This window comes from Ammospiza nelsoni, chromosome 10 (genome assembly GCF_027579445.1).
Source record: "Ammospiza nelsoni isolate bAmmNel1 chromosome 10, bAmmNel1.pri, whole genome shotgun sequence".
Taxonomy (NCBI): domain Eukaryota; kingdom Metazoa; phylum Chordata; class Aves; order Passeriformes; family Passerellidae; genus Ammospiza; species Ammospiza nelsoni.
Window position 1 is genome coordinate 4089611 of NC_080642.1, and position 23029 is coordinate 4112639.

The following is a 23029-nucleotide window of genomic DNA, read 5'->3' on the forward strand; positions in this document are numbered from 1 at the left end:
TCGCCAGCCGCCCCCGGCACGCAGGCCGGAACTCGCGTCCCGGAAGCGGCGGCGTCGTCAGCGGGACATGGCGGCCTGAGCGCAGCGCTCAGCCTCTCTCCGCTCCGCAGGTGCGCAGGGGCCGCGGCCTCGGGTCGGGCCCGGCGGGGCCGGGGGCCGCGGGGGGACAGCGGGGCCGGGCCGGGCAAGCCGGGGAGGGCGCCGCGGGCGCTGCGGGCTCCGTCCTGGCCGGCGGCGGGGCCGGGTCGGGGGCGCCGCGGGGTCGCGGCTCCCGCTCCCTGTCCGCTGCCGAGGCGGCCGAACCGCGGGCCCGGGGCCGCGCCGGCACCGAGCGGGGCCCGCTCCGCAGCCCCGGTGCCGCTGCCCGGGAGCGGCCGCCCCGCGCACCGAGCGCCGGCCGGTCCGAGCCGCGGGCCGCTCCCGGGGCCGGGTGTGACACGGTGTGACAAGAACCGGGCTGAGCCGGGCTAATCCCGGGGCGGCCGGGAGCACACGGGCCCTGCCCGCGCCCCCGCGGGAACCGCAGCGCCCCGGCTCGAGCAGCAGCCACCATCGCGCTGTGCCTGCTGCTGCCCGGCTGTCCTGAGTGAGCACCGGCACGTCCGGACACTGACTCCGTTATGGGGTAAAAAAGGTGAGTATATATATAAATATATCTTGCATATAAATTGATTTTTTTCCCTTTTGCTTTCGCAGATCAGGAAGTGTCTGCAGCGCGTTGTCAAGATGCAGTATTCCCATCACTGTGAGCACCTGCTGGAGAGGCTGAACAAGCAGCGAGAGGCCGGATTCCTCTGCGACTGCACCGTGGTCATCGGGGAATTCCAGTTCAAAGCACACAGGAATGTGCTTGCCTCCTTCAGCGAGTATTTCGGGGCCTTTTACAGAGACGCATCTGACAACAACGTTGTTTTGGATCAGACTCAAGTGAAAGCTGATGGATTCCAAAAGCTCCTGGAATTTATTTACACAGGAAACTTAAACCTTGACAGGTAACATGCTCTTAAAGGGGAATAGGGAAATATAAACTTTGTGATAAGGCAGAACTGGATTTTTTGTAATGAGGTCTGGAGAAAGAAATAGCAGTGGATGTGATGAATATTGACAACTTGAATTTCATCTGTTTGTATGCTTTAAAATACCCCATGACATGTGAGTGCCAAAATAAAGGTGTGTTGTTTGATATTTCACTGACTGATAGTTTCAGTCTCCTGCTGTTTCTGTCTGCTTTGGGGGAGATTAAACATTCTGCATGATTACCAGGAGAGGGAAGGACAAGTTTGTGTCTGGGGATGAATTGCAGTAGTCCTTTTTATCCAAAAACACACAGGAACTGTGAATGTGGTAGAGACCTACGTCTGAGGGATGGATGAGGATAAGCACAGTTTTAAGAGTCACGTTTGTTAAAATTTGCATGATCTGTTACTTAAAATTTTATATTACATTGTCCAAAAGGAGTCACAGAAAAAGTCTTTCCCCTCATTACTGCTTTGACTTTGTGCCTGTTGTGCTGCTTCACATACAATGAGGATGATTTTTTCTTTGCAGTGCCTTTTTCTCAGCAAAAGAGATTTATCTCTCATGAGGAAGGTGTGGATATTTAGAAGTACCAAGTCCAGGATTTTTACTTCTTTCTCAATGTCTGATGTCAAATGCAGACCTAATGCAGGGTACTTGATGTCCATCTGTCCATCTTGTACTCACATAGTACTAAATACTGAAACAGTTGTATTCATATGGGGAGTAATTGTGGCAAGTTGTTTATTGTTAGAATGAGGTTGTTTACCACAAATTTCTCTTTAAAGTGCTGTAAATCCATAAATGCACTCATGGTATGTGTTGCCACCTTTTCCAGATCATCTTTTCCTGAACTATCAAGGCGTGTGTGGCAGAAACTGAAAAATAGAGTGTGGTGGTTTAAATTAGGATTTCCTTGGTATTACTGGTTTCTGTGTGCAGCTGATACAGAATTAAGGCTGTTTGCAAATCGTTTTATAAAACAAGATTAATACCTGCCATGGAAGTGCTGAGGTGAATGCACTGCCAGTGAATTACCTGAGACCTTGGCCAGGAGGTTTATGAAATGGTGTTTTATGTATTTTATTTTCCAGTGTTTTATCCCTTTGTGCTGTTATTTCTGAGCTGTTTGGACCAACAAGCCCATGTCTGGCCTCAGCACCTTACAAGTTGACTTTTAACTTAAAATTCTACAAGAGGCATGTAACTAAAATAAAGTCCCCGGTCTGAAGGTCTGCAGACCACACTAGACACGGACCTGCAGTTCTGGAGTAACTGACATTTTAGAGCCTTGTGGCACTACAGCACCGAGAAATTAAATGTTGCTGTGTGTTCTCAAAGTTACATTTTCTGACAGTACAACTCTTCTGCAGCTCTGTGTCTGTTTGTGATGCAGTTGGTGCAGAACAAATGTTTACTTTGTCCAGAATGTTTCACCCTGGTCTTGTTTCCTTGCAGCTGGAATGTGAAAGAGATTCACCAGGCTGCCGACTATCTCAAAGTAGAAGAAGTGGTCACTAAATGCAAGATCAAGATGGAGGACTTTGCTTTTATTGCTAATCCCTCTTCCACAGAGATATCCAGCATCACTGGGAATGTTGAAATGAACCAGCAGACCTGCCTCCTGACTCTCCGAGACTACCACAGTCGGGAGGAGAAGGAGGATAATGCTGCTGCAGAGCTGGTTCCACCCCAGGCACAGAAAGCAGCTCTAGAAAAGAAATCTCCTCAAGCCAAAAAGCGAAAGAAGAATTTCAGCCCCCCCAAAAGCACGGAGAACAAATCCCTGCACTATCAGAACGAGGTGGCTGAGAACACATCCTTTGAGATGTTTTTAGATGCAAATAAGCTGGCCACCCACATAACAGAGCAGGCTGCCCAGGGCAGCGATAACTCGGAGCTGCAGCTGGCAGCAGTGGTGGAGAGCGAAACGCTGGCGGCGCAGGATATCCTGGCCCAGAGCATGGCAGCCAAACAGAAACGGGGCAAGCCTCAGCAGAGCTGTGCCCTGAAGGAGCACTGCATGTCCAACATAGCCACTGACAGGGGCACTTACCAGCTGGAGAGCTCGGGGGAGGAGCTGGAGCAGAAGTTCTCCAAGGCCAAGCCGGTGTGCAACACGTGTGGGAAGGTGTTCTCCGAAGCCAGCAGCCTCCGGCGGCACATGAGGATACACAAAGGGGTGAAGCCCTACGTGTGCCAGCTCTGTGGGAAGGCCTTCACCCAGTGCAACCAGTTGAAAACACATGTAAGAACTCACACAGGTAAGCCACTGGCTGTGTCTCGTGGGCTGTGAAGGCCTGGGATCGCACACAGCCTGAGAATGCAGGAGTAGAAAGATTCTGACTTCTTCCTCTTGAAATTTTGTCTGCTGTTGCTGCGCATGCAGGGGTAAACCCAAATAGCATGAAATGTTTCAGCATTTTTCAGTACTAAATCATAGTTTCAATAGCTAGAGAGGACTTTATGAGTCTGAACATCTTGATTTCTGGAAAGACTTAGGAGAGTTGGCTGCCCTTGAGCTCTGTAGAGTGGTGGAGTTGCCAAAAACCACTTCAGTAAAGCATGAAAAGCGAGCTGTACTTGGTACAAGAATTTCTGTTGTTTTTTTTTAAACTTCAAAACTTAATATATGTTTGAGAACAACAGTGGGAAAAAATTCAGTCTTATAACTTGTCCCATAGGGTCTTCAAAAAAGGTAGGAGGTTGACTGAATTACTGCAACATTTAGGATTTTATTTCATAGATGTGCAGCTGAAATGTGTGATGGTGTTATAATCCCTGCATTCAGTAGCATTACCAGGAGCTTGCGTCATATCAAGCATCCAGGAGAAATCACTTGGAGCACTTAAACATTTTAATCCAGCATGTCTGATTTAAAAAGGTGATGAACAATTAATTGGGAAGATGCAGGGGAGAAGTCCTGTGCTTGTCTTTCCGTATGTTCTGTATGTTGGAAAGTTGTGAGCAGAGGTCACAGTTTTTCCAAGAAGCTGTGAAAATGTAGGAGATGTTGAGGGACAGCTGTAGGAGAAGATCCTGCTCTCCCTGTTCACCTAGGGAGAGTTTCAAATTCTGTCAGCCAGGGTCTAAGCAAAGATTCACACACTAAGTGGAGCTTGATTGCAGGATTCAGGGACAGTGCTGGTAGGAATGCTGGCTGTACTTTGTACCTCTGATTGTCCTGGGAACTTTTGCAAGAGTGGGGAGAGAATTCCATGCTGTTAGTTGCTCAATGGCATGCTAGATGTCTTTCAATTTTACTTTTGAAGTTATTATGTACCCTCTGTACTCAATGAGATTTGATTGGGCACTGCACAGAGTGGCAGAGAAAGGCATTTTTTACTTTCCAGGACTGCAGAGTTGCACAAGCCCTTACAGGAGACAATTCACCACTAAGAGGACATCAATAGAGAAGTACCTGTAACATTCTACAGTAGACATTAATGAGAAATTAGTAGTGTATACAGCTGTATGTTGAAGACCTGTTGCTGTTGGACAAGCAAGAAAAAGCAGATGATTTGTTCATTTTAAATATTCAGAATGTTGAACAGACATAACCAGCAAAACCTCTGAAACTGAAGTGGCAGCATTCTTAAAATAATGTGGAGAAGCTGGCACTATTAAAAACATTATTACTTTTTCTTTTTCTCCCAACATAATGTGTTAAAAAATAGTCCTGTTATCCTCTGTGTTCTAGCACGTTCCACTTCAGTGGACTGATTACAGGATTTTCCAAGATGTTATTTGTAAGAAGTATTAGAACAGACACCTGAGCTTTGGTCAGGTCATGGATTGCAAAGCTTTCTTATGTAAATACAGAGAGCACGAGGGTGTTGTTTTTCACCAGGGGAGAAGCCATACAAGTGTGAACTGTGTGACAAAGGCTTTGCCCAGAAGTGCCAGCTGGTGTTCCACAGCCGGATGCACCATGGAGAGGAGAAGCCTTACAAATGTGATGTCTGCAACCTGCAGTTTGCAACCTCGAGCAACCTGAAGATCCACGCCAGGTAGGCACAAGTGAGATCCTGCAAGTGCTTATCCTTGGGTTTATTTAAACAGAAGCATTTACTCCAGTGTGAGTAAGAGTTACAAATGAACGTGATTTCTGCTTCTTTTCTCGTGAGACTTCTCTCACAATGCCAAACAGAATAATTATATGGGTGTACTTGCTCATTAAGGAGGAGATTTGTGCTGGATGAATGTACAGCCTGAGTCTGGTATCCTTCTTTTAAACTGCTTGTAGCACCAGAGAGGAGAGAGTTCTGTGGTGGGAAGTGAGAGAAGTTCTCACTGTTGTCTGCGTGGGGCTTTTGGCAGTTTTGGCAGGAGCAGGAATGATATTCCCATGTTAGGAATCATCATCTTAGATTTCAGCACCCTGAAGTGCAGAGGATGCTGAGTTCCCGTGGTGCATGTCACCTGAGCAGGGCCTTGGTTTCAGTCCAGCTGCCATGGGAACCATGGATGTGCCGTGAGTTCCGCTCCCAGGACCTGGTGCGCTCACACCAAGCTCAGTTTTCCCCTGTTTGCTGTACCCCGGAGTGGTGGCAGGAGGAGCAGGGGACAGAGCCCTCCCTGTGGCTGTCCCTCAGCCTGGGTGCTGCTCATGTGTAGCATCCCATGAACTCTTCCCCTTGGTCAATCCCCAAGCCCTCAACCCTGGAAACATTTACTCCTCACCACAGAGTCATCCCTCCCAAAGGGAAAAACAATCTCTCCATGGACTTGGTGTCACAACTTCCTCGGGTTTCTCCTTCCCCTGTCACTGGCTTGGTACCCCTGGTGGCCACCCCCCTACCCCTGGAGACCAGGCTCCTCTGCCCACCCCTTAGCCCCGCTCCCCCTTTATAAGCTGCCTGCTCCACGTGGTTTTCCTCTTTCTCTGGGTTTGTCCTTCAGTGACAGTGTTACTCTGCTGGAATAAAACCTTGCAAAAGAGCCTTTCTTGCCTCTATGGCTGAGCCAGCTGCAGTGAGTGTTGAGTGGAGGTTTGACTGCATCGCCTGAGTGTTAACTCAGCCTTTCCGCAGGAGAGGCTTGCTGGGGACAGGCAGCAGCACCCACCACTGTCGCTCCCACATTTTGACTCAGGGCCGTGTTGTTGCAGGAAGCACAGCGGGGAGAAGCCGTACGTGTGTGACCGCTGCGGGCAGCGCTTTGCGCAGGCCAGCACGCTGACGTACCACGTGCGGCGCCACACCGGCGAGAAGCCCTACGTGTGCGACAGCTGCGGCAAAGCCTTCGCCGTGTCCAGCTCGCTCATCACCCACTCCCGCAAACACACAGGTACCGCGGGCTGCTGGGGAGGAGCACGAGCCGGAAATCCCCCTTGGCATTGTCACCCAGCTCCTTCCTCGTGTTGTTTTTCCTCTGATTCCAGTTTTTGTCCCGTTGGATATTATCTCTGTTTCATTTCGTTCTGTTCTTGATGTGTATTCTGGTTTATGTATTTGTGCTAGGTTGATAAGGAAATGAGTTTTTTGGGAGGTTGTGGTCAAACTAATCAGTGCTCAGATTTGAATATTGGCACCTGGTGTGGCCGCTGAAGACATGGATATGCCTCTGAGAACACAGGGGGTCAAACCATGACAGTACTGAAATAACAATGTGCTTGTGTTTCCTTTAGGAGAGAAGCCATATATCTGTGGCATTTGTGAAAAGAGTTTTATTTCTTCTGGAGAGCTCAATAAACATTTTCGGTCCCATACAGGTCAGTTTTCAGACAAGCTCCTTCCTGCACCATAAATTATAATCCACTTTTACACTTTTGCCTTTAAAATACACTGTATTGGTCTGTACTTGAAAGTAGAACAGTTTCTTAATTTATGTATCTCTGGGTTAACATAATGCAAAGAAAATATTCAGTAATTTTTTAAATTGCCTTCAGAGTAGTATCTGTGCCACAGTGTAGGTGTTGATGTATGGTCGAAGCTTTGCTTAAAATGTTTGTGTCCTCTTGCTTTGTTTTAAACTATTATTCTGGAAATAATTTTATTTTAATAGAGACACAAACAAAATAAGAGCAACAAAGTTGTATTTCAAAGTAGAACATTGAAATCTGTTACCCTATGTCTCTAACTGTATTTTTTTTTCCAACATCAAGATTGTTCTCACTGCCAAACCATTTTTTCCAGGTGAAAGACCATTTATCTGTGAAATGTGTGGAAATTCCTACACAGACATAAAAAATCTTAAGAAGCACAAAACAAAAGTTCACACAGGTGAGTTCCTTGTGCAAAGAAAGGTTAAGAAACCACATCAGCTCTTTTTCCTTCCATGCTGAATAAATATTTTTGCTCATCCAGGGCTAAAATTAGAAAACAAAGGAATTTGGTTAGTAGTTGTTTTTAGGGCCAAAAGCATCCAGCCTTGTTCAGCCCTGGCTCCATACTCCTTGTTCTCTGTCCATCCTTGTGGATTGACCATAAATGCCTTGCCTGTGGCATATGGAAGGGGGAATAAATGGTGTCTGTGTACATCTGGACTGGGAGGGAGAGGGTGAGAAAATGATCCATGTGCAGAGACAGCTTGGAATTCAGGAAAGCCCCAGTGCAGCAGGAAGCCAGTGTTGAGGGCAGGGCAGCACTGAGTGTGGAGAGGGCCTGGCAGAGCTGGAGGAGTGATCTGGGAGAGCTGCCAAGGCAGGCTAGCTCCTGGAGAGACACAGCAGGCAGCCAGGAGTGCCTCAGCCCTGGAATACCAGACTTTGAAGCGTGCTTTGGCAGAGGAAGGGTCAGATATCTGATGTGGCTTAGTCACAGAGCCATCCAGGAGCAGTGGCTGGCTGCATTCCAGCAAGAAGGCAGCAAGGAATCCACTAAAAGGGTGTCAATTAGGAGTAGAAGGTAATTTTTTAAGTGACTGGATAAAATCTGTAATGTATCCAGCTGGCATGGAGTTTAGAAGTGTTGTCTTCCAAAGAAGCTTACAGACAAATGATACTTCGTACACTGCTGTTTCAGTTAAAGGAAAATGCTTGGATGTGGCTCTGCTTCTGAGACTTTCTTGGGGTGGAAATCTCAAGGAAACTTCCACAATTACATTTTCTCCAAAGATACTTTGTTCACTGTGATGTTAAGGGTTTGTTAGCTTCTGTATCATGCCAAGTAGAGATCAGGTTGGAATGCATCATCCTTCAGTTGTCGCACTACAAGCAGCAGCAGATGTGATTCCCAGTGCTCATGCTGTACTTACAGCTGGCCTGGCTTTGCAGCACATGGAAGCACCAATGTCCCAGCTGCCCAGGCAGCCTGTGACACACCAGGTGTTGGCTCTGACACTGGGTGTGAGATCTCAGCACCTCAGGACTGATGTGCAGACTGACCGAGACCACCCTTGGGGGGCTCGGGAGTCCTGGAATGTTGCCGGAAGTGTCTGGTGGCTGCACTTTGATCCTACACGGGAGACGACACCTGTATGAGGATGGGAGGATTTCACTGGGGTAAATGGTGAAGGGATAAGTTAATTAGAGTGAAACACAGGGTTTAGGATTTCTCTACAGGGGGGTTTAGAGAAGTAAGATGGAGGAATTGGGGCGTGTCCTGTCCTTCTTCTTCTTCTTCTTAGCCTCCATCTTCTGTGGTGATGTTGGCACTTTGGGATTGGTTATTACTAAAGGTGCACTGGTCAATAAGGGTAAAAGGTATTGGGGGAAACAGGTAAATATTGTATACGTAATTTTGACTATAAAGATAGGTGACCGCCCCGGGGGCGCTCAGTGTGCTCATGGCTGGCTTGCGGTGCAGACCTCTGTCGGGCTGAGAGAAAATCTTTTAGATAAATAACTAATAAATACTGAAGACCGAGAAAAAACCTGAAGCCTCTTCTCGTCCTTTGAAGCGCGGGCTGCCCAAGGCCATCCCCGAGCCTTTCCAGGTCATTAAAACAGCCGAGAAACCGACACTTGGGAAGGGAATTCACAGAATCTCTGCACAAGCATTTGAACATTTCTTTCTGGGCTTTTTTTTTGTTGTTGTTTCCACAGGACCTGAAACTTCTCCCGATTCTACTGCACTTGATAATTCTTTCAACGAACAAGAATCCATTCAGAGCCAGAAAAGTCCTTTATCAGAGTCCATAGATGTGAAACCCTCTGAGATGTCTTTAGCACTTCCTCTCCCCATTGGGACTGAAGACCATCAGATGCTGCTCCCTGTGACAGGGAGCCAGTCCCCTTCATCAGAAACTTTACTGAGATCTGCTGTGACAGGATATTCAGAACCTCAGTTCATTTTCCTGCAGCAGTTGTACTGACAGAGCAGTGCAGAGCCATCCAGGTAGTTTGGTAGTGAACTTGGAAATGTTTGGTAAGATGAACACAAACAACCAGTCATGCTCTCTGAATTGGACATGTTCTTTGTTTTCCTCTGTGTAAAGACACCTGTAAGACATTTCCATTGTGCAGTGCTGGATTGTGCTAATCTACAATCACATTTCTATTTGTGATTAGCACTGATTTCCAGGAGGTGATTCTGGCAACACACCTGCCTTAAGAATTCTCTGTTACATATGTTAATGTACTTTGGAGTTCTCTTCCCATGTTCCTGCTGATTTGATGTGTCACAGTGTCATTTGAGAACAGATATTTTAAGCCATAGTTGATAGTTTAGGAAGATTAACCCAGAGGTGTAGAGAGAAATCGTAATTTGGATGTATTAGTAAGCTTGAACTGCAAGGTGCTAGAATGGTCCATGGTGAGGGCAGGTTAGTGCTCTGCTGAGGTCCTTGCAAAGATTTGCTGCTGGCTGCCAGAAGTGTCATCTTCAGGTGGAGCCTGGCCAGAGGGAAAGGTTTGGGTGTTATTTTCCTGACAAGAAAAGTAAAGGAGGGTTAATTTTTGTCTGAAGTGTGGCGAGTGAGAGGGTCCTGATGGCATGGATACTCCTGGGTCTTCTTTCCAACAAATTGCCTTTGCTTGTTTGTTTGTTTGTTTGTTTGAAGTGAATCCAACATTGTTGTATCTTGTCCCAGATTTATTTTTCACATCCTTAAAACACTGTGGGTTTGGCACAAATAGCAACAAAAGGAGAACTGGTACATGCATGATGTAGATGAGGTGAAAAGATGCAGTGAGTTCATTAGTGAGGCATGAATCAGAGGCTGATAATCCTTTTTTTTTTTTGCTATAGTGCTGCTTCTTGTGCTAGACAGGAGGTACAAAAGAGGAGATAAATCGCGCCCTTCACTGTGAAAATAATAAGTGAACACTACATGAGGAGGCATTGAAGAATAATACAACAGAGCAGATTGATATTCTTCCAGGAGAGATTTTGTTAGAGTTTGACTGATTTGTTTTAATTAAAGTTTTTTGTATTGCTTTACTTCTCATGTCACTTGCCCACATTAACTGGACAATACTGGTATCTAGCAAGGCCCAGCTAAAGACTTTATTACTAGCAACAGACATATTTAAAAATCAACATTTTAATGTCTTGGTAGGGTCACAAAAGACTAGGTGACAGTAGAAGTACTTTTCTACTTCATTTTGCCAGTTTGTGCCACTAACAGTTGTAAGCATTATTTATGTAATCATCAGACAGTAATCAAACAGTCATGATACTGTACCAACAATGCATTTAAAGCTGTCCTTTGTTGGTTCTTTACTTGGTGCTAGCATTTATTTCCACCGATGCCTTTGTCCAGATGCTGAGAAATAGAAGAGTGTAGAAGATACCTCTTAACTGATTCCTATCTACGTGGAGTAATAATTAATCTGCACCTTAACTTAACAGACTTGTGAAAAATTTCTTGAAGGATTTCATTTAAAGAGTCTGAAAATTGTCCCTTGACTCCTGAGTGTGACTGTAATTTTTTTTCTCTTCCTCCATGTCTGTGTAAAATAATAGACCTTTTGCTGCTTTGTGTTGATCATTTTAGTATGGGGCATGTCCATAACCTGCTGCTTGGTCACATTTTATGCTTTAATAGATGGTAGATTTGCTGATGAAGCCTGCCATGGGCAGCAGGAGTACAGCCATTCAACAGGAACATCCCTAATGCAGGAATCTCTCACATTGTCCCCATTTGTGATAGTTATTGCAGGGTCTTTAATTTCCCTGCTTGTCTGTCCCACAGAGCTTATGAACAGCTGATGTTCATAATGCTGGCAAAAGACAAAGGATAAAGTTCTCTGGTGTTTTATTTTTGGCATTTCCCTTTGTCTCTCCTCTTGTCTCTTTCAGTTCTGTTGTTGGTGTAGCCCCTGAGGGATTCCTCAGCCTTTTAAGACCGAAGAACCACAAAATAGGGATCTTGACTGTGTGTAGCTTGTACTAAGCTTCCTCCTTGCTGTCTCTCTCTGAAAGTAGAGCAGAAATCTTGGCATAGATATAGGTTTAGTCATGAAAACTGAGAAAGTAAATGCTGTACAACTGATAACTTGCATATTTAAACAGCTTTGGAAGACAAATTAATGATATGCTGCTGGTGCCTGAGGAAAAGCAGCTCAGGATAAACATCCAGGAGAAATGACCAGGAGAGAGAATAGCTCAGGAGAGAAACCTAAACAATAACTACATTCCTACATAGAAAGTGCATTCCATAACAGTGTTTGTTTGGACTGGTTTTATATTTCTAAAATTATAGCTTATTACTGTATTCTTAGATTTCAGACTTTTTTAAAAAATACAGTGCTTAGATTTATACAGGATTTGTTTAGATACTTATAACAGTAACAGTTGCTTTATTAGTCATTTAGTTTTCTTTATAGACAAGAAGATATTCATTATTTTTTACAAGACAACAATTTTAACCTTTCTTAATAGAATACACAGGCTTGTAGTTTTGTCTTGGAGCAATAATTTAGTGACCTGCACTCTTGAGTCCCCATCTGAAAATCTTGATTTTTATCCTCATCTTTCGTGAAGATATCTCAGCTGCTGAGGTATGATCTCTACCAACTGTATTCATTTACTAGAATATAGATTTTAAATAAATAAATATATATAAATATATATATATATATATTTGTAGGTGTGTTCAGGCTGTAGGTCTGAACCTACACCTGTACTTTTGCCAGTAGATGCATGGAAATCAGCTGCACATGTAAGTCCTAGGCTTAAGGGTTCTGGGTTCATTTTGAAGTACAAGGCTTATAACAGTATTGATAATTTCTGTAAGGGATTAATATGGGAGAGCATGGAATCTTTTTAGGCATGTGTCCTTGCAAAAGAAAAGAAGGAACTTCAATAAGTCTATGAAGAGTAATACAAAGAGTATGACATGTTTTGTCACACTGCTGTTTCAGTCAATTTTGCACTGAAGTTGGTGCAAGTTTTGCCTGAATAGCTTATCTGCATCTCTAAGTCTCTAAATTGACTGTTTGGAAGTACTTAGGTGAGAATAGCTCCTTATAAGACATCTACTTCTAAATTAGTGCCTCTAAGTGGGCACAAATGACAAACTTTTTGAAATAATGTGCTACAAAACAATTTTCAAGTACAGACAAGTCCCACATGAAGGATTTCAGGGCTGTGATCCCAGAGAGGCTCAATAAGCCTTGCAGAGCTAAGTTCAGACAAGGACTAATAACTGATTTTTTTGGTTAAATTATTTTTAAAGTATCTGCCATGTATATACAATTTTTCCTCTGTTATTTGTATATACCTCAACTATCAATTTTATAATTCCCTGGGAAGGGAGGGGGTTGTACATATTTAGCCTGAAGTGTTTTATGTTAGACTTTAATAAACTTGTTTTATAATTTTCCCTCACCTTGTGTCTCCTGTTTATAACTGCAAAGGGTAGCAACAAAAGCAGGAGGGAACCAGTCAGACACAATCCCTGTCACCACCCTGGCACAAGGACCCTGGAGCCCACATTAGAATTTGGGGGACCTCTGCTGCACCCCTGCCCTGCTGGATCAGTCACTTGCCTTCATTTGCCTCCCCTCTAAAACTGGGGGGAAATGCTGCCTTTCAGCAAGGTACAGTGAGGTCTAGAAGCTGAAAAAATGGTTTTCAGAGCAGGATTATGCTTGCTTTAGCCTTTGAATTACTCAGAAGAACGTGGCAAAAAGAATCTAGCCCATGTAAATTCTCTCATTCCAAGAACACAAGGTACATCTTCTAAGAATTTCAAGGTCAGAGGAAGGAAGAAATAAAAGTCTCTGGCATGGGCTTCTTTAAGCAATACAGGGTTTTGCACAAATGATTGTTTTAGTATGCAGGAAGCTGTTTATACAGAATTTGGAAGCAGCCCTTTTGGAATTTGGAATCTGCAGCCCTTTCTTACAAAAGAGTATCAAAGAAAACTGTAACACATGAGCTGTTTTTATGGATATTGTCAGTAATGAAGAGGACTTTATGGGCTGAACAAGCTGCTGTTAAACAAGGGTTCAGATAGAGTGCAAATACTTCAAACACATACACCAGCACTTTCAGATGCCATTTTACCTGATATATTTTGACTGTGATATTGTTGCCATCTTATCACATCATTAAAACAAAAATACTGCTGTTGATTGAGTTGGGTACCTGTTACCACCTCAGATTAACAGATGTCATTTATACAAGTAAATTAAGACTTAATTTGAGCAGTGAAATTGGAGTGAGCTTCATATACCTGACAAGGGAAAGAAAGATACATACAAAAAAATACCTGAGTCTTGTAGTGGTGTTTTTAGCAAGAAATCCTGTCACCAGTGTGTCAGTGCTGACACTATCAGAGTGTCACCTGCAATGATCCAGAGCAGCAGCACACAGAAAGGTACCAACACAGGCTTATCTAATTATTTCAAAATTTAGGAATTTGGAATTATTTTAGGAATTTAGGAAAAATCTCATAGCAGATTCTTCTCAAACCACCATGTTTGGTGTATCCCCAACTTTAATTCTTGTTGCTGCATCCTTCCTGCTGAACAAGACTTAAAATACCAGCTCCTCTCTAGAGCTGGGTGTTCACAGGGTGATGTATGGACTTTGTGCTGCAGGCTGGGAGGGCCCTGTGCAGGTGTGCAGAACAAACATTCCTGCTCTGGGCTTATCCCTGAGGATACCAGGGGCTCTTGGAGCAAGAACCTGAGTAGTTTGTGTTTGGGGGTGGGGGCAATGAAAAAAAAACCCAAACAACAACAAACCTCCACCTACACCAGCTCTCACAACTGCCCTGGTCATTTCAGCTGGGGAGGAGGTGTCCAAATGTCTCCTGTTCCTACACTACCACAGTGATAATGCAGAGAAAACACAGCAGCAGTTACACTGCTGCTTCCCAGCTATTTCTACTGAAATTACTTTCTTACATTTTTCCCCTCTTGCTTTGCTCTTGTACCTACACTCACAGATCATTCTGGTACTTTATGCCAATATTTAACAGGCACATTTAGTGGGGCAGAGAATTGCATTCATGAAAGGCTTGGAGCAAACCTCTGCTGTCCTGTGACTTTTTCTGTTTAGGAACATAAATTAAGTCACTTCTACAGGAATGAGCAGAGTGAATGGAAAAAGGAAACCAGCAGAGTGATTCCCAAGCTTACACAAAGTCTGTCCAAGACATTACACAATGTTTACCATTACATGCATGTGTTGTCTTACTCATGTGTAGGAATTGTCACAGGGCTATAATGATACAACTGTTTAGGCAGTTTTCATGAGATGAGAAGAAATTATGGCATCAGATTTGGTGGTGGTTTGTATTTGTTGTATAAGAAACAAGTACATGCTCCAATTTAATCAAAATTCCATGTATATCCCAGCAAACTGGATTCCCCAGCTCTAAATTCTAGCATGGCTGTGGCTTAATGCTTAAGTTGACTTACCTTGGTTTAAAAAAAGTCACTACTGGAAGACCAAAAGGATGCAATTGCTTAGGAAGAGTTCATGGAGAACAGTGCTAACAAATGGATTTACCCAAAGCTCTCAGCTTCAGCAGGAATCTGACTGCAGGATACCTGATCTGCTGCCCAGCAGCAGTCCTGGGTGTTGCTTTTGTCAGCCTGCTCTGCCTGGGTACAAACCTTTTCATAGTTACAGACGTTTAATAGATTGAGCATGACTTAGTAACAAACTTTGAGGTCATTTCTTGGATACTTTCTCTCTGTTGCCATTTCAAGCAGGTGTAGATTCCTCCAAGACTCAACCTGCAAAGAAACAACGTGCAGCAAGTGTGATACTGATATAACAACCTATTTTACTAGAAACCAGGTAGGGAAAGCTCAGGCTCGGGGCGCGTTCCAGGGGTGCCCGGGGTGCAGGATCCTCACAAATACTCCGAGACAGGGACGATTTCCAGGCTGGCGTTGGCAGCACCGGGGGCCACGGCGGCGCAGCGCGGGCTCCAGTAGCGGTGCTTGGCCAGCCCGTGGGACAGCTCTGCCAGGAAAATCTCCCCGTCCACCTTGTAGGGAGCCACGTCCGTGCAGTCTGGGTGCAGGCGCTCCACCGCCATCAGCTCCGCGAATGCCTGGAGGGAAGGAAAGCGGGGATTTAACAAGCGGTGCCCCCTTTGGACTGCGGTGAAGGCTCTCACATGGCACTTCGTCCTTCCAGAGTGCTGATCTCCGGGGAGGCTCATCCCAGCACCACCATTTTGTAACCACATTTAATAGCCCAGATAAATCAAGTGTCTTGTTCACTAATTGCTGGACTTTTCCCAACAATAGAAGGACAAATTAGAACAATCGAACCCCAGCCTTCTCAGGTGAGTTCAGAGCCAAACACTTACTGCACAGGTGCTTCTGTCAATTTTGTTCCCCCAGATGTAAATATGGGAAAGTGTCATGTTGGAATGCATTGCCTGTGCAAGAGCTACAAGTCCTCTGCCAGTTATATTGTTGCTTACAACAGACAACCTAGAAAACAGAGAAAATGTGTGCCAAACAACAGAATTCCCATATCTGGGTTAAAAATAAGAATTTAACCATGAATTAGTCTTATTGTTATATATAATATGTAGAGAGAAATTTTATTTATAATATAATAATTTATTTGTATAAAAGCCAGTCCTACTCTAATATCCTTTTCAGGTTGCCAAAGGCAGCTGGCCTCTGGACTTATTCTATTTCTCAAAGCACTTTCCTGACTCTTGCAGCCAGGTTGTTCACTACTGAGTTCTTCAGTGTCAGTGACTTTGCTGCATGGTGGCCAGGTCTCATCTCTATCTAGTCTGCTTTGAAGCCCAAGCCTTGGCATTTATCCAGGCTAAGCTTTGATCTTTGTGGAGTGGCAGTTATTTTTATATTAGTGAACCTGTGAGGCCTTCAGAGGCATCTCGCAGCCGCCACCTCCTCAGTCTGCTACTTAAAACTAATGGCTTCAGGTAACACCTTTGATCAGCTTTTATGTCCTGCCGGCAGGGGTTTAACGCGGCTGCGAAAGACACCCTGATGGAGAGATTACAGCTCTTCTGGGTTCACCCGGAAGCGAACTTAAACAGAGGATTTTCTTAAGTGTTGGAAGATCAGAACCAACAAATATAGTGCCTTATCCCAGCGTGGAATCTGATTATCTCAAAAATCTGAAGGCCTGCAACTCTTGTTTTCGTTTGCGCACCACAAGGACCTGTGCTTCAAAGACGCAGAAAGAATGAGCAGATCAATGGTCTCACCCTCTCAGAGTGACTGTGAAAGCTGTGAGAGCTCTGAGCACACCTGGGGCTCACCTCCAGCACCCCAGGCTGTCTCACAGGTCTTGGAGTAGCTCAAACGGCAGCAGAGACAATGCTTGGTAAAGAAATCCCACCCAGTCACTCACAGGTTTTTTTTCCCCAAGAAAGAAAAATTGTCTAAAACATTTGGAACTTCCTGACTTTCCTATTTTGATCAAGATGAAGACACAGAGCTGTGATGCATTTCAGGCAGTGCAGAGTGCAGGTTTCTCACCTGCAGTCTCTGGGGGAGCTGTGCCAGTACTTACGCCTTCAGAGTCCTGTTCCGCGTGGCCAAGGTCTCACTCAGGTAAATGATTCCAGCATCCTCTATTCGGTTTGCATCAAGATCCAGGATCTCCAGGGTATGGTTCTTTTTTAGTAGCTCTCCCAAAAATTTAGCACCATCACAGATGATGTTATTACTAAAAGAGAGATGCACGTTTTAATTTTTTTTTCCAGTTGCTAAGAAAATGAGTTTCTAATGTGCCACATTTAATCACTCTCACCAGCTAAGGTCAAGGTATCTCAGGGTGGAGTTTTCATACAGGGCATCACACAGTCGCTCTACACCAAAGTTTTTCATTTCATGCTTGCCCAAATGTAGTTCCACAAGAGAAGAATTACTCCTCAGCATCAGAGCTATATGAACTGTGGTCTCTTCCTAGAAACATACACCCAGTTTTATTAATCTGGACTTTAGGGTAAGATACAGTTGTGCCTCAGTAAAGGGGAGTTATGCAACTAACTGCAAGATCTGGTCATCAGTAGTGTTGATCATTCTATTCTGTATATTGTATAAAAACAACCACAAAATTACATGTTATGATAAAGTTAAAAAATAAAATTAAAAAAAATAAAAATACTTTAGAGATATTTGCAGTTTTACAGTACTGTCTACATCCCTGCAAATATCAGTGAAGCATCAACATTTAATTATGTCTAATCAGTTTCCCTCCCTGCTATTCCTCTTAAAAGACTGAGTCAATCTTTGCTAACATGTAAAATTATTTTGTAATGATGGTAATTATTTAATACAAGAATGAACTGGTCACAGTTTTTACTCAATCTTGGAGATCTTTTCCAACCTTAAAGGTTCTGTTGATTGTATGCAAAAGAAACAGGACTTCTATGGGAAAAAATATGTCCTGCCACTCTAAGACAAAGGAAGTTTGTTCAAAATTGTCCTGTTTAGTTCAGAAAAAATGTCCACAAATACATCAGTACTGACTTGACTTATGCCCCTCTCTCTGAGCTGACTCCACAGTCACTCACATACCTGTTGGGTGGATAGCAAAGGACGATTGAGGTTTATGGCTTTGAGTGATTTGTTCTGAGTCAGGGCTATGGCTGTTGCTATCAGACACCGCAGGCCCTGGAAATGAAAATAAATTCTTTAGAGAAACATGTTCAGTGTATAGATCAAGCTACCAAATTGCCATTACTATTATTCTGCCTTCATCTACTCTGGAGGTAGAGAGATGGGACTACTGGAGGCAACTGCTTACAGACACATAACAGATTTTCTGATAATACCAATGCCAACTGCCTATGGAATAGCAGACTGAAATTAGACTAAGCAGTACAAATGATTCAGCAACTCAGAGAATGAAAACCAAGAATAATGGATCTGAAAAATACTTGTCCATTCAATTGATCCTATATTTTGATTTCCCTGATTTATGAGGCAAAATCAGCTTATGTGTGTTACCCTAATATTTATCCACCAGGTAAATTCATATTTAGTATGAATTGGGCAAATTTTGATTTTTTTTTTTTTAATATCCTTCTACTTTGCCCTCAATTTTATGTTTATGCTACTTTTCAAGTAGGCTGGGCTGTACCCAAAGCCATCTCATTTTAAACCAGCTCTATCAATTCCCTACCAAGCTTTTGAATAAATCCTACACTGCCTACACTTCCCTTTTTCATGTATTCGTAACACCTTCACACTTTCTGAGGGCTATTCCCCCTTCTGGCTCAGAAGCAAATCCTTAATTTCCAGGAGACAAATGTATGCTTTTAAAAGCAATCCACAACCTCCTGAGTCTCCCTGTGCACAGTATAGGAAGTGTCAGTGCCCAGCTCCAGGAGGAACCACATTGTCCAAGAGTAAATTGGGTGCTTTTCTACTCAATTCAGCTCTGCTGTGCTTATGTCCTTTATGGGCAAGCTCTGAGAGGAGCAGCAGAGCTATGGGATGAGTGACTTTCAGAGAGGTTGCAGCACTGCTCACTTTAGAAGGAAGAGATTCTCCTTCTAAAGGGAATGAGAAGTCCATTCTTCAAAATGAATTACAGGACTCAGCTCAACAGAAAGGAGCAGCAGAAAAAAAACCCTCAGAAAATGTGCAAGCCAAGCACTTGAATTCCTAGAGAGACACAGTGGCTCTAAAATATCCCCAGTTTTGACTTCACAGGTGCTTTATGCAATGTGCCTTTCCCAGCACACATTGCAATATTGTATATTCTGTTACCTCTGGCTGTCACAAAATCAATGACAACAGATGGCATTTCCCCCTAATTAAGCACTGCAGGACCCTTGTAATACCCTTGAAAGATTTATGTCTTATTGCTGATAAATTTACTGGGTTACTCACCACATCACAGTCTCCAAGGTCCAACTTCTTTAAGGTTGAGTTAGTTTCTAGCATTGAAGCAAAAAACATCCCACCTTGGTTTCCTATTCTGTTTCCAGTCATTCTCAGGTGCACAAGACTTTGATTCTTCTAGACAAAATTTAAAATATATATATATTCCTTTAAGATGGCCTGCAAAACCACTCTGTCCTGTTTTTTAATGTGAATTCTGCTGGTTATCACACAGAGACAAAACAAACTTCCAGAAGAATTGTGTCCAAGTGATAACACTGGCTCAGCTCTTGGCTCAGACACCCTCAGGAGCAACAAATATGAGAGCCTGCAAGCAAAACAATTCTATTTGAAAACTTCTGTTTCTCCTAAGTTCATGAATTTCATCACACTCATGAAAATAATCCAGGCAAATATTTCTTCCTAAATTGGCATCTGAAATGCAAATTGCCTTAATACTAATTTAAATCTGGTAAGGCTTGTATGAGCCCAGCATTGTACATCTACTGCACAGCCTTAGTGTTTTGGAAGCCTGTCAAATTTAGTTGAAATCAGTTCAGGGTTCAAAGACTGTGAAGGAGGAAGAAAGAGCTCATGTGACCCTCCTTTCACAAACACAACAAATCTTCCACACAAGCTTCATTTCCTTGGGAAACCACATTAAAAATAACAAACTTGGGTTTGTGGTACTGCTGTAAGGCAAAGTTTTGAAAACATGTCTCAGACATCTTGAATCAAGACAAATATTGATGTCAAAGTACAGGCTAATTTAATTTAATTTTTGGAGGAAAAGTAAGGAAAAAATGATGGCATTATATATCCTGTAGCACAGCATCTTTCACACAGAAAAACCCAGCTGCAATAGTTGTGCTTTTTATAGACAATTATGTCCTTTTCTAGATAATGAATTGTTAATGGCAGCACAGGGCAACTTTCTCTTGTGTGAAATCTGATTTCTGTAGTGTGCCTTGGGAAACCAGGCAATCCCTGTGACACAGCAACATGCTGAATGGAGCAAAGACAGAGGCTCCTTTCAGCCAGCTCTGATGTTGGCAGCACAGCCAGTACTGGTCATCAAAAGCAAAAAGATTAAAGGAGATGCCATTGCCTAAATCTCCCAGGCAAATACTCACATGGAGTGCTCCTGCTATCAGCTCTGCCCCACTTGTGCCAATGTCATTGAACATCAGGTTCAGATACTGCAGAGTGGAGTTTTCCTTAGGAGCAAACAAAGCAGGAAGCAATGAGAGGGTTTTTTCCCAAAACACAGCTGTATTTTCCAAAAAGGAGATACACATACAAAACTCTGCCCTTTGCAGCATTTCAGGCTGTTCATGAGTTGGAGAAGTAGTTAAAGAATCCCAGATTATGTCAGGTGATGAGGGCAAGGCATAAAACCTGTCATGGGGCCTGAGGAACTACCCAGGAACCCTGTGCATGAAGCAGGTAGCCAAGCTCAGATGCACAAATTCAGGCATTTTGTGAACCTAACCTAACCTCAAATTCTATGAACACAGGCAGAGGGTGACAACTCACTGTTTTCCACCTGTATCCCAGTGCTTACTGTGACAAAAAGGCTGCATTAAAATTCCCTATGTTTAGGTCTACAAAAAGGCTAAGAGAGATTATAAAATAGCTGAAACAAGGGCACTGGCACAACCATTACCCCCTTTGTTGAACTGAACTGTGAGCCTTCTACCAGAAATTAAAAATCTCCACAGAGAATACAATCTGAGGTTCTGGTGACAGTCAAAGTTATTAGAATTTTGCCAAACCATCTTATTGTTGTCCCAAATATAAATATTACTATAGACAAATAAATTACAAGTTGCTGAAAGATAAACATCTCTTGGCACCTGGAGGAATATTGCCATGATCTCTGCTCCAACATCAGTCAATAAATTATAGGCAAGATCCAAACCTGAAAAATGAAGAATAAGGAATGTCACAGATGCATATCTACATTGAACTGATCTCTGAACAAAAAGAAACAAAGATGAACTAAGGCTGAAATCAAGACTGATCTTGTTTTCTTGTATTAGCACAGCAATGTCAAACACACAGGGAAAAACCTTACCTGTGACAAAGGGAGCTTGGCCTAGGACAGAGACAAGAACTGCAAGATCATTATCTGTAACTCTTGGCACAGGCACCAGATGATTATTTCCAGCTAATTTTAATGTGATTCCTTTTGTACTTCTGCAATAACATAAAAATGGAAGAATATGAGGAGAAGTAAAATTATAGAGAGAAATGAATTCCCTCTCCAGATCAGAGGTGTGCCCATGCCTGCCCTCCCTGGAGCTCTTGCACAGGGTTATCTGCTGCCTCTGCTGTGGTAACACCACCTCAGCAGTGCCTTGCTGAAGGCACTGCTCAGCACTGAAAGCAGGAATAACCAAGATGAGGGGAAGGAAATAAAGATTATCTCAGAGGTTACCTCTTCATCATCTTTTTACTTGCCGTCTTTCCTTTATTTACTTTATCCTGCCCTCGGGATCAAAACGTGACACAAACCATTTAATTTTCTCAGTTTTTTCCCCAAAAAGGACAATTAACTTTGATCCCAGCACCATCCATGAGAAGAAGCAGTACCCAGACCCTTGAAGAGAGAGAATTTAGGTGGTTAATAACTTGGCAGGATTCAGAGACAACTCAGGGAAGCATGACCAGCTGGAAGGTAACTGAATGCAGCTGAGGCTTTTAAAACAGGAGTGAGACACAAAGAAGGGAGTTAGGATGACTAAACACAGGGTTTGGCTTCTTTAGGGGACAGAAAGGCACCTTCTTGTACATTTTTCACTTTTTTTGATTTCACTGCTTGTAAAGCTGCCCAGAAAGGATATATAGCTACAAACTTCTGCCAAGATGATGTCAAGATGAGTCAAACCAGAACTTCAGCAGTAAATGTTAAATTTGATTTGTGTTTAAGCCTGAAACTGCATGAACTTTGTCATATTTCAATTCCTCATCCTGCTACCCCGTTTAAGGCTTTCAGAAGCATCTGAAACACCCCGTTTGTTATTTTCTTACATTTCATCGTTTTTATCAGCTTCTTGAAGCACACGAGCAATGAAGGGGTTTTCAGCCTGGCTCAAATTTTGACAGGCCTCCATATAATGCAGGTGAAGATCTGGAGCAACCGCCATGACCTGCTGGAAAACAAAACTAAGTGTTATTGTATCGTTTTGGCAGCCTAGCAACCAGAAGAGATCTGCATAGCAATACAAGTGGGCTCGGTCTGGAAAGGGTTACAGCTTGTGGTTTGGAGTAACAGATACAGGAAAAGCATGAGGAAAACGCTGGGTGTGTTTTCGATGTGCTGCAGTTGGTTAGAGCACCGTGCTGGAGCACCAAGGCGGGCCATTCACTTCAGAGTTTAACTTGATTATTCTCCTTCCAGCTCAGCCTATTCTGTAATAAACTCAGAGATAAAAGTATCTGAGATGATAGAGAAGCGATCCCTGGGGCAGCTGAGCCCTGCAGGCCTTACCTGAGCTATGCCCACCTCTCCCTTGTCCCCAGCTCAACCCGCGGTGAGTTCGGTAACCGGGGCTGCTCCGAGCTGGGCTCGGTAACGGAGCCCGTTCTCAGGGCGGGTGTCCCGAGCCCGTTCCCAGCGAGGGTGTCCCCAGCTCGCTGCCAACGAGGGTGTCCTGGAGCCCGTACCCAGAGCGGGTGTCCCCAGCCGATTCCCAGGGCGGGTGTCCCCAGCCGATTCCCAGGGAGGGTGTCCCCAGCCCGTTCCCAGGGCGGGTGTCCCCAGCCGATTCCCAGGGCGGGTGTCCCCGGCCGATTCCCAGGGCGAGTGTCCCGGGCCGGCAGCAGGAGGGAGCGGGC

At 43.9% G+C, this 23029-nt stretch overlaps 2 protein-coding genes across 2 annotated transcripts; one reads left to right on the forward strand and one right to left on the reverse strand.

The window, feature by feature from the left end:
- The first annotated feature begins 19 nt into the window (after positions 1-19).
- MYNN (myoneurin) lies at positions 20-12731 on the forward strand. The gene is made up of 8 exons (XM_059479496.1): positions 20-110; positions 697-992; positions 2476-3281; positions 4868-5027; positions 6128-6306; positions 6647-6730; positions 7155-7241; positions 9005-12731. Exons 2-8 carry the CDS (start codon positions 727-729, stop codon positions 9271-9273), a joined length of 1851 nt encoding a protein of 616 aa, XP_059335479.1. The 5' UTR covers positions 20-110; positions 697-726; the 3' UTR covers positions 9274-12731.
- Positions 12732-15124: 2393 nt separating this feature from the next.
- On the reverse strand, positions 15125-22350 carry LRRC34 (leucine rich repeat containing 34). Its single transcript, XM_059479411.1, has 10 exons — positions 22223-22350; positions 21267-21388; positions 21046-21110; positions 20323-20406; positions 19199-19327; positions 17879-17974; positions 17109-17263; positions 16869-17024; positions 15679-15805; positions 15125-15417 (listed from the first exon to the last, which is right to left on the reverse strand). Exons 1-10 carry the CDS (start codon positions 22336-22338, stop codon positions 15214-15216), a joined length of 1254 nt encoding a protein of 417 aa, XP_059335394.1. The 5' UTR covers positions 22339-22350; the 3' UTR covers positions 15125-15213.
- Between the last annotated feature and the right edge of the window lie 679 nt (positions 22351-23029).